Source organism: Dendrobium catenatum, unplaced genomic scaffold (assembly GCF_001605985.2).
Source record: "Dendrobium catenatum unplaced genomic scaffold, ASM160598v2 fragScaff_scaffold_1105, whole genome shotgun sequence".
Lineage (NCBI taxonomy): Eukaryota > Viridiplantae > Streptophyta > Magnoliopsida > Asparagales > Orchidaceae > Dendrobium > Dendrobium catenatum.
In genome coordinates this window covers 1352715-1364414 of record NW_021319567.1, presented here as the reverse complement: position 1 = coordinate 1364414, position 11700 = coordinate 1352715, and the positions used below count along the sequence as shown (strand labels likewise).

The 11700-nt window shown below is 38.5% G+C and overlaps 1 protein-coding gene and 1 long non-coding RNA gene across 2 annotated transcripts; both read left to right on the top strand.

The window, feature by feature from the left end:
- The first annotated feature begins 237 nt into the window (after positions 1–237).
- LOC110099395 (putative pentatricopeptide repeat-containing protein At5g52630) lies at positions 238–2965 on the top strand. The gene is made up of 2 exons (XM_020826523.2): positions 238–1002; positions 1074–2965. The coding sequence occupies exons 1-2, from the start codon at positions 271–273 to the stop codon at positions 2130–2132; spliced, it is 1791 nt and encodes a 596-aa protein (XP_020682182.1). The 5' UTR covers positions 238–270; the 3' UTR covers positions 2133–2965.
- Positions 2966–9960: 6995 nt separating this feature from the next.
- On the top strand, positions 9961–10755 carry LOC114580580. The gene is made up of 2 exons (XR_003702025.1): positions 9961–10245; positions 10383–10755. It is a non-coding gene; the product is annotated as an uncharacterized LOC114580580 (long non-coding RNA).
- Positions 10756–11700: the final 945 nt, after the last annotated feature.

Here is an 11700-nt window from a genome sequence, read left to right as displayed (position 1 = left end):
TAGTGGAATCATTTTCAACTGGGCTAGGCCCCATGGTTTTTTCCCTTTCCGGGTTTTCCACGTAAAAAATATTGTGTTCTCTGTGTGTGAGCTGGATATCCGTGCAACACTAAGACGTAGAATTATAACTCTATCGCCGCGTATATTCTAGCCCGCAACAAATATATTGGAATGCACATATTTATGTGTTCAATTAGGTTAAAAATCAAATAAAACATTAGCCTATTAAATTTAAGATATATCGTTCATGGAGCATGCCTCCTTCCTTGGATGGCACTCCATCTCCATCCCTCCCCTACACCTCACGCCCTCTGTAATCTCCTCCTCTCTCTCTCCGCCGCCGGCGACCTTCCCCGTGGCCAACAACTCCACGCCCACCTACTCAAATCCGGCCACACCCCCTCCTCCTCCCCTTCTTCCCCTCTCTTCATCCTCTCCACCCACCTCATCACCCTCTACTCACGGTGCTCCCTCCCCCTCTTCTCCCTTCGAGCCTTCCTCGACCTCCCTTCCCCAACCTCTTCCTCCTGGTCCGCTCTCATATCTTCCCTTTCGCGCAACTCCCTCCCCTCCCTCGCCCTCCTCACCTTCCGCCGCATGCTCGCCGCTGGCCTTCCCCCTTGTGACCGCACCCTCCCATCCGCCGCCAAGTCCCTCGCCACTATCTCCGATCCATCAGCCTCCGCTGCTCTCCACTCCCTCGCGTTAAAGTTTTCTCTTTCTCCCTACAACGTCTTTGCTGCTTCCTCTCTGCTTGACATGTATGCCAAATGTGGACGCTTGGCGGACGCCCGCCAGCTTTTTGACGAAATTCCTGAACGAAATGTTGTTTCCTGGTCAGCACTTATTTACGGCTACGCCCAGTTCGCCGGACTGGAACACGAAGCCCTTCACCTCTTCCGGGCCGCTCTTCAGCCCGGCGGCTGCGGCGTCAATGATTTCACGCTCTCATGTATCGTCCGTGTGTGCGCCGCAGCCACCCTCCTCGAGCTCGGCTCCCAGGTATCCATTCATTGACAAGTCTTAACACTTTCAAGCTAAATACTCAGCCCTCTCTGATAATTTTTCCCCAGGTACACTCCCTTTGTTTCAAGACCGCCTACGATGTCTCCCCTTTCGTTGGCAGCTCACTGGTTTCGCTTTACTCAAAATGCGGCCTCGTGGACAATGCCTACCAGGTGTTCCACGAAATGCCGGAGAGAAACCTGGGCGCCTGGAACGCCGTGCTTATGGCTTCCGCTCAGCACGGCCACAGCAGCCTCGCCTTCAACCGTTTCCAGGAGATGCAGCGCCTTTGCCCTCATTCACCCAACTTCATCACCTTCCTGTGCCTCCTTACCGTCTGCAGCCACGCCGGCCTTGTCTCCGAAGGCCGCCACTACTTTGCCCTGATGTCCAACTATGGCATCGAACCAAATTCAGAACACTACGCCGCAATGGTTGACATTCTTGGTCGCGCCGGCAAGCTCAAGGAAGCCATCGCAACCATTGAATCCATGCCCGTGACTCCAACTGAATCAGTTTGGGGTGCGCTGCTCACCGGCTGCCGCCTCCATGGCGACATGGAGACTGCGGCCTATGCCGCAGACAAGGTGTTCGATCTTGGTTGTGAGGGCTCTGGTGCGCATATGCTGTTGGTGAACGCCTATGCAACCGCAGGCCGCTATGCCGAGGCAGCAGAGGCTCGGAAAGCAATGAGGGATAGAGGGGTGAGGAAGGAGACTGGGCTGAGCTGGTTGGAGCTCGATCAAGGAAAAGTTCATACCTTTGTTTCCGGCGATCGTTCGCATTCGAGGATGGAGGAGATATATGGCGTATTGGAGGAGGTGGGGAAGAAGATGGAAGCAATGGGGTATGTGGCAGACACGAGCTGGGTTGGAAGGGATGTTGATGGCGAGGAGAAGAGGAGGAGCGTTGGTTATCACAGTGAGAGGCTGGCGATTGGGCTTGGGTTGCTTGCAGTGGCTCCGCCGCGGCCGATAAGGGTGATGAAGAATTTGAGGGTGTGTGGTGATTGTCATAATGCTATAAAGTATTTGACAAAATGCACGGGGAGGACTGTTATTTTGAGGGATAATCGTAGGTTTCATCGGTTTGAGGATGGGATTTGTTCTTGTGGGGACTATTGGTGATCTATCTTTCTTGAAGGCTGGTGTTGGAATTCGTTAAGTTCATTGGATCACAGTCAGTGATTACTTGGAGGATCCTATAGAGAAAGCAAGGAGAAAATGGTGAGTAAGAGGCTTTCATTACCAAAGGATTAATCAGGCTAAGGGCGTGTTTGGTATCAGATTTGCCTGTTGTTTTTAGTATGATTTAGCGTAAATCCAGCCAAACGCAATCCGCGCCGCTGTAAATCCGGCAAAACCGTAAATCCATGATTTACTGCATAAATCCAGTAAATCCGTCTAAATCCTAATCTCATTCCTATTCAAATTTAACGAGTTGCGGAACTTCTTCCTGCAGCGCTCGTGTAATCTGTTGCCAAACAACTTCTCTGGATTTACAGGATTTAAAAGTTGTCATACCAAACACTTTTCAGGATTTATGAGCCTATAATATATGAAACCCGGATTTACAGGATTTAATAAATCCTATTAAAATTGAATCCAATCCTATACCAAACACCCCCTAAGCGTCCGTTCAATCATCTCATTTACTCAGCTTAAAGATGGAAATTGGGCTAAAAAGCTAACCATCTGCCCCTGGGACAATGGCTTCTATTCATAGGCTCTGTTAAAGGCATCACTGACTCTTCCTTTGTTAGGATACTGCTAGAAAGAGACAGCCATGACTTTCAGAATTGACTGAGTCCATTGTAGACAGGTCCTGCTTGCTGTTGTAAGTGGATGAAACATGACAAATTTTTTATTTTTTTTGGCAAGTAGATGGGCAATTTTGTGTAGGCTGGGAAGCATTTCAAAGCATGAAAGTTAAATGCACAGTGAAGCAAATTTTCAAGACATTTCTTTCTATTCATAATTTTTGTTTTTTTGTTTTCTTAAAAACATATTTTTTTCTATAATTATATTTATTGCATGTCAAAACATTGTTGCAGTAGAAAGAGCGAGAGATTAATGTCTGAGCATTATACAAAGATCGATCACACATTCGGATAAGAGAATGGTGGGAAGAGATAGTAAGGTGGTTTTTATGTGAAAAACCTACAGAAGAGGAATACCATGGGGCCTAAACAATTGAAATGATTGTACTATTATTTGTCATCAGTTACAAATGATATCATTTCCCTTGATTGGGAAAGGGGTTGATGCAATATAACATAAAATTGTGAAGAACAAATTCTTTGGTGAAAGTTGGAATAGCCTTATGTCAAGAGAGTTATTTTCAAAAGATTATTTGTTGTTTATTTGTTTGTTTTTTTTTATTTTGAGGGGAGATCAGATATTAAGAAGACTAGCATAAATTATGGTTTTAATATTGGGAATTAGAATTGATGTTAATGTCGTGCATGACTTTATAAGCGATGACAAGCATTATGGGCTACAATAGGTGACAATTTAATGATTATCAGTGTAGCCAAACGGCAATGGTCAGACAGTCGTAGTTGTGCTACAATGGTAGGAGTATTGGAGTGGAGCGATGGTGGTTGAAGGATCGTAGTTGAACAATTGATACGAACATCGGTACGAAGATTTGACGCATCTATCACAGGAGGCGTCGTAAATCGACGGCTATAATTTAAATCTTCAATTATGAGTTATTTTTCTGAATTTTAGTTTTTATTTGATGTATTTTCTGTTTTACCCCTAGGTTGGTTTATGTGAGTGTTCTGGCCCAAAGAGCAATTTTGTATTTTGAGTTTTCTTATGTTGTGGCATATATATAGGGCCTTAAGCTATTGTAATAGGGGATGGATTATTGATATTAAAAATTTGTGTTCAACACTTGTGTCCTTTTGAGAGGACGGTAGTGAGATTCATATGGGAAGGAATCAGAGTTTTCACCAGTCGCAGGATGGGTCCGGGCTTGTGAATTGAAGTCCCTTGGAGAAGGGTAAAGCATCACCCGTCAGTCTTCAGAAGAGTCCAAAGCTGGCGGTCTTTATCTTCTATCTTTTATCTTTTGCTTTTGTTCATTCTTATTGTTCTACGTCGTTATCTTCATCCTCTTCACCGTTCCCCTCCTTCCGGCCACCTCACCCCCTCCTCTTCCCATGGTCATGCCTCCTTCCAATTTGGGTTGGCAAAATTGAGAGGGAAAATTCATGATAATTTTTTGATTTCAAATTTCAAATTTGAAATCTTTCCTGATTGGGTTTGATCCATATTTGGAAGGCTTTAACTCTCCAATTCAAAATTCAAATTTGAATTGCAAGGAGATGAGTCATTAATCCCTCCAAATTAAATTAGACCTAGCTCCCTTGCCACCGGCCTCATCCTTTCTCCTCTCTCCTTAGATTTCCTAATTTGGGGTGCATGATATTAGGACTTAATTTGAAATTCAAATTGTTTAAAATTTGAAATTCAAATTTCTTTTCTAATTTAGTTCACCTATTTTTGAAAAGTGCTTAATTGAAATCAATTTGAAATTTAAATTCAAATCTTATTTATTGTCTCACTTTCCTAATTCCTAAATTCAAATCTAGAAGTCTTAAATCACCTCATTCAATGCCCCCTTATTCATGCAAGCCGCCGGCCCCCTTTCCTAAATTTGGGCTAGGAAATATTTCCTAAATCCAATCTCCTCCTTTGAAAAAAATTCAAAATTCCCACCTCCTGGTAGCCGAAATCTTAAAGCCCAAAGCCTCTAATTAATTTCCAAATCTTTGAGAATAAACATTAGGAAATAATTCCTAATTTTCAACATTGAAAGTAGGATCCCTTCGTTGATTTCCTCAAAATATGTTCATGAGATAGTGCATTAATTTGTTTTTGAAATCTCTCCATAACTGCAGCTTACACCTTTGGAAATTTTTCCAAAAATCTGGCTCCACATCCCTAGCCGAATTCTTCCTGGACTTTATTTCCTATTATATTTCCCTAATTCATTTCATGGATTCAAGGATTGAATCCTTCAGCCTCCTTGATTACCGCCGCCACCTTCTTCCTCTCTCTCTTCCCAATTCTTCTCTCCACTCCTACTTCCCTATTGGTGTTTGTTCGAGCTCTTCTTACTTCAAATCCTTTCTCCTACTTAACACCAAAAACTGAAGTAGTTTCTCCCCTAGATTCTGAAAGAAACTCTGAATCAATATTTCAGATTTTCTAGAAGGAATTATTTCAGGTTTTCGAGAGGGCACTTTGGAATTCGTTTCCTACCGCTACTTGGAAGTGTTTGTCAAGTGCTAAAGGAGATCCTACTTTTCAATCCTCCTTACCCCACGTTCTACATCAGTTGGATCAGAGTATGGACTCAGAATCGACTTGAAGGACTTTAAACTGGTTGGTAGGTCAAATGGGCCCCATTAGTCAACATCTCAAGGAGAATCAAGCGAACTTTAGCCGACCTTCTACCGTCAAACAATCGAATGATTCAATAACCTTAGGCATGTAGGACTAACCCACCGTTTACACAAAACTCCCTTCATCAAAGGATTAGAAAAAGCCACTAAGAGACAGGAGAGAGTTGGACAAATGATTGGAGGCCAATGAAGCTTTCAATTTCCCACTCATTGTGCAAATCAAAGAGAAATATAAGGTGATCAAGGAAGAACATGAAGAAGAAGATGAATTGGGTGACAAGGAGAAATGCGTGACTGCAAATAATGCAGAAGAAAGATGTGGTTGATTCACATTACAACTCCTCAGAATGTAAAAAGTGTTTCTTTGACCCAAGTTGTAAAACTTCTTATTAACGAGAATGTTTGATGAAAGCTCGATAGACACATTCAATATTGTCATTATTGCTAGAGAAGCCATCTATTGAGAAGAACAAGTTCTCTAGCAGAGCAAAAGAAGTGCGACAGTTTGGAAGTGGTAATCTCTCTTGACTATTGGTTAAGAAATTGGGAGCTTCAAAGTGCAACAAGATCAAAGTGGATCCTTGTCTGGCAACCGGGTTGTTTTGAAAATCGTTGCACAAAGAAGCCATCGGTTTATTGGCCATTTCGGGATGAGAGATACATATTTACTCCAATACCGTAGAGTTGTGCATGAGACAGTTGTATTGCTACTTACGATCGGAGTCGAGTATTCTTCCCACCTGAGGGGAAAATGATTGTGAACATCCGGTATTGAAGATTTGGCCGCATCTATCACAGGAGGCGTCGTAAATCGACGGCTATAATTTAAATCTTTAATTATGAGTTATTTTTTCTGAATTTAGTTTTTATTTGATGTATTTCCTGTTTTACCCTTAGGTTGATTTATATGAGTATTGTGGCCCAAGGGGCAATTTTGTATTTTGAGTTTTCTTATGTTGTGGCCTATATATAGGGCCTTAAGCTATTATATTAGGGGATGGATTATTGATATTAAAAATTTTTGTTCAACACTTGTGTTCTTTTGAGATGATGGTAGTGAGATTCCTCTGGGAAGGAATCAGAGTTTTCACCAGTCACAGGATGGGTCCGGGCTCGTGACTAAGTCCCTTGGAGAAGGGCAAAGCATCACCTGTCAGTCTTCGGAAGAGTCCAAGGCTCGCGGTTTTTATCTTCTATCTTTTATCTTTTGCTTTTGTTCATTCTTATTATTATTCGTCGTTATCTTCATCCTCTTCACCGTTCCCCTCCTTCCGGCCACCTCACCCCCTCCTCTTCCCATAGCCATGCCTCCTTCCAATTTGGGTTGGCAAAATTGAGAGGGAAAATTAATTACAATTTTGGATTTCAAATTTCAAATTTGAAATCTTTACTAATTGGGTTTGATCCATATTTAGAAGGCTTTAACTCTCCAATTCAAAATTCAAATTTGAATTGCAAGGAGATGAGTCATTCATTCCTTCAAATTAAATTAGACCTAGCTCCGTTGCCACCGGCCTCATTCTTTCTCCTCTCTCATTGGATTTCCTAATTTGGGGTGCATGATATTAAGACTTAATTTGAAATTCAAATTGTTTAAAATTTGAAATTCAAATTTCTTTCCTAATTTAGTTCACCTATTTTTGGAAAGTGCTTAATTGAAATCAATTTGAAATTTAAATTCAAATCTGATTTATTGTCTCACTTTCCTAATTCATAAATTCAAATCTAGAAGTCTTAAATCAGTTCATTCAATGCCCCCTTATTCATGCAAGCCGCCGGCCCCCTTTCCTAAATTTGGGCTAGGAAATATTTCCTAAATCCCATCTCCTCCTTTGGAATAAATTCAAAACTCCCACCTCCTGGTAGCCGAAATCTTAAAGCCAAAAGCCTCTAATTAATTTCCAAATCTCTGAGAATAAACATTAGAAAATAATTCCTAATTTCCTCTCAGCTCACCGCCTCCCCCTTCGTTGATTTCCTCAAAATCTGTTCACGGGATAGTGCATTAATTTGTTTTTGAAATCTCTCCATAACTGCAGCTTACACCTTTGGATTTTTTCCAAAAATCTGGCTCCACAGCCTAGCCGAATTCTCCCTGGACTTTATTTCCTATTCTATTTCCCTAATTCATTTCACGGATTCAAGGAATTGAATTCCCTCAACCTCCCTTGGATCCCGCCGCCCCTTCTCCTCTCTCTCTCTCTCCCAATTCTCCTCTCCACCTCCACTTCCCTATTGGGTTTGATTTTCCAGCTCTTCTTACTTCAAGTCCTCCTCTAAACACCAAAACTGAAGTTTTCCCCCTAGATTTCTGAAAGAAATCTGAACATATTTCAGATTTTTAGAAGGAATTATTTCAGGTTTTCGGGAGGGCACTTGGAATTCGTTCCTACCGCTACTTGGAAGTTTTTTCAAGTGCTAAGGAGATCCTACTTTCAATCCTCCTATCCGTTCTACATCACTTTGGTATTCAGAAGATCGTAGGAGGCCGACATTGGTTGGAGTACCTAAGCGAATAATGATGGTTAAAGGACCAAAGTTTGGAGATAGTAGTTAGGTGATTGTGGTTGTGTGGTGATAATTAAATGATCGTAGTCATGCATCAGGGATCATAGGAGGCCAATGGTGATTTGAGGACCATTTTCGATCAATGATGGTCAAAATACCAAAGTCGTGTGAACGTGGTCGAAGGACTGTAGTTATGTGATGATGGTTAAAGAATTGTAGTTGGGCAATGGTGGTCAGATGACTATGGTTGGAAGATGGTGGTCAGAAGACCATAGTCAAGTCATAATGGCCAGAGGATTGTGGTTGGAGGATTGTAAGAGCACGACATTGGTGGAGAACGTAGTCAATGAATGGTGATCAAAAGATTGAAATAAAGCGATGGTGGCCAGAGGACCGTAGATAAGAAATAGTGATTAAAAGATTGAAGTTGGACGATGGTGGTCAAAGCATCGTGATGATCATAGGAGTATAGTCATGTGGTATTTATGTCGATGGTGGGGTGGAGTTATGAGATTCCTCATGTCTCTTACCTCTCTTAAATCTTAAGCTAAGGTCCTAGCCTCTGTCTATAAAAGCAATAGAGTTCTATTTATAAATTTTAGAAAGTGACATGTCTCATAAATATAATCAAAATTTGGAACATTCTATCAGATGATCTATATTAATTCTTTTAATCATATACTATTTATTCAACATTTAAATGCCTTCATAATGCCATAATTACACAATTTTTGGCTCGAAGAATTAATCTCATCAAGATGCTTGATTTGATCATGAGCTTGCAAGCTTTTAAATTCATTTGATTTTCCAATTGCTCTCTTGAAGTTTTCAATTATGCTTTAAATGTTTAATTTGGACTAATTTGGAGTCAGATCAAATCTATTTTAGTTTCGATAAGTTTATCTACATTTTAATTTAACTATAGAAATCAAAGTTTAGATGTTTATGAATTTAATTATGTTAATTTCTAATTTAAATATGTATCGAGATTCATATTCGATTAAGTCAATCTTTGATAACATATCAATATTGATTTGTCAAAATATAGATGATATATTTTCTTAAAACTTAATGAACATGTCTAATAATTTAGCAAGATTTGTCTTACATCCCTAATTAAATTTGGCTTAAGACATACTCATCTTATTTATTTTGAAGCAAAATTAGTCACATCTGCTTTTTGTTGAATGAAATTCATCCTACTTTTCCTTTCTGGTTGTTTTCACTTGAACAAGTTTTATACTTCAAGTCAATAGTTTTTTTTTTAATTTTTTTTTTTTACTTTAGGGTTTAGCATTCTTTATTCATTTAACCAAACCAAAATATTTAAATCCTTTCATTTGGAATAATTGCATCTATTTTGAATCCAACCAAACAGCCCTTAATAAAAAGTAGACAGTTAGGGCATTTCAAATCAGCACATAAATTATTTATATTTAATTTACTTTATATAAAAAATAAACAAATACTTTTTTTTAATTATCTTAATATAGGGATTTCATGTGTTTTTATAAGAATATGCTTATTTATATATTTTTATTAATTATATACCTTATAGTTCTTAGGCCTTCTTGAATTTAAAAACTCATTTTCCACTCCAAAATACAATAATATTTTAAAATGCAATAATTAATCTCTAATAAAATTATATTTACTTACGCAAAAAAAGAATATTATATTTATATGCTCTCTCATATTTTATTTTATATTTATTTTTAATCGTATCTTTATATTTATCAAAATTTTAAATTAGAGCTACTTATAATTTTTTTAACAAAAACAAATTAATTATATAAAATATATTAAATTATAAAAGTAATAACATAGTACATTTAAAAAGGAAATTTTAAATACAATATTTTACCAAAAAAATAACATCACTCAACATTTTAATAACATAATTTAAATTTCAACCAATTTATAATAATTTTTTGATTTAAAAAAATAAAATAAAATTTGCGTCTGGGCGTTGCTCTGTTCACCGTCGGATGGAGCGAATGGCGGACGGCAAACGAGCGTTAAGCGTTCGGTTGGAGATGATCTTACAGTTCTCGATTTCTGCGTGTTCATTTCTCTCGCTTGAATCGCCATTCTCGAGCTGGCTCATTTTGATTCAAGAACCCTACGGAATCAATCTCCGTTGAAGGAAGCCTGATACACACTGTCAACCACTCGTTCCACCGTGAAATCAGTGACGAATGCCTCGGTCTCTATGAAGAACAATTCCACTTCACTGGAGATCTTCTTCTAAAATTCAACAAAATTGGATGCCAAAACTGACCAGATATGCCACGGCAGCGTCGTAATATTCGCAGGTAATATTTCTAACACACGCTCTTCTTCTTCTGATTTATTGGGGTCAAACCCTTTTCGTGCCGTGAAGCAAGACATGCCCAAATTTTCTTGAGAAGTGGAACCACAACCTTACTTTATATACGGGGAATTCTTGCAGCTTTTTAGCTCTCATTTTGGTCCCTCACACTAGCTAGATCTTAGCGAGGAATTAACGAAATTGATTTATATCTATTCAATTCAGGATCATCAACAAAAATTCAGACAACTATCTTACTTTATTTCTGATGTCAATGCCGCATTCTGGTAAAGTTGTTTCGAATCGGGTCTTATACCTGAAATCCGTATAGAAGCTCGTCTTCATTAACCTTCCTTGTTGGAAAGGAAAACAAGTTAAATCAATTATGTGACTAATTTGATCTTTTGGATGGATTTCAATTGTATATATTAAAGTAGCTTTGCGCTCACCATAGTCAGCTGAGATACTATTTCGGATTCTTCTACGTCAACTCCAATTTCAAATTTCATATGAACATGAACTATTTGTAATCATCAAAGCCATTTCCAAATGGTGCTAGTTTCTCGTAGGCACCAAATTTACAATCAAATCCGACCAAAAAATTATTCTGTAAATGATGAATTAAACATTCAAACTCCTGAATAATATTTTCTCATTAAAAAACTTAAATTTGATTATAGAACCGAGTATAATCGGAAAGGGCCAATAGATTCACGATGATGAATCACATCAACAATTCCATTCTTGAAGACATTATGCAAGCCGCTATAGATGATTTGGCGTTGTACGACCTCTTGTAGCAAATTTCTCTTCATGTTGATTAGTTCCCAGACCATATAGTTCAAGATGACCTCTTCATGTTGATCCAATGGGAAGGTTTGCTATTGAAGATTCAGCTTGAATCTCTCCATCAGATTTTTCTCTTTTCCCAATTTCAAGAGATTCCATGCTATGTGGAATATTTAAGAGATTTGAATAGGCCAAACATCTTTGCTTTAGTTCATATTGAACTTGATTTCAAAAAAATCTAAGCCCCTTTCACTCCGTAGCCATCTTAAGCTAAAGGAGTTTGATAACCTGTTCATCCTAGGAGATAGATCCTTCATTATTGATTCTTACATGATACATTGAATCATTTAACTTACTTGATTGAGATTTGGATAAAATTTAGATGCTGTTATGATATACATTAATCTAATGACCCCTTCAATAAAAATAGAATTTGGATATCTTACTCTAGTGTACCATTTATGGCTAGTTTTTATATTTACTTTTATTTTGTTTTTGTCACATTAAGAGTAAAGAAGTTAACCGCAATTGAGATACACAACAAAATCCTCAATGATCTCTTACCCCAATTTAGCTCTTCAAATATTAAACTTGCTCTAGGCCAAAAAAATTTGGTAATTTCTTTTCATTATGATCTTAATTTTGGTTTTTAAAAATTAACTTATTTTTA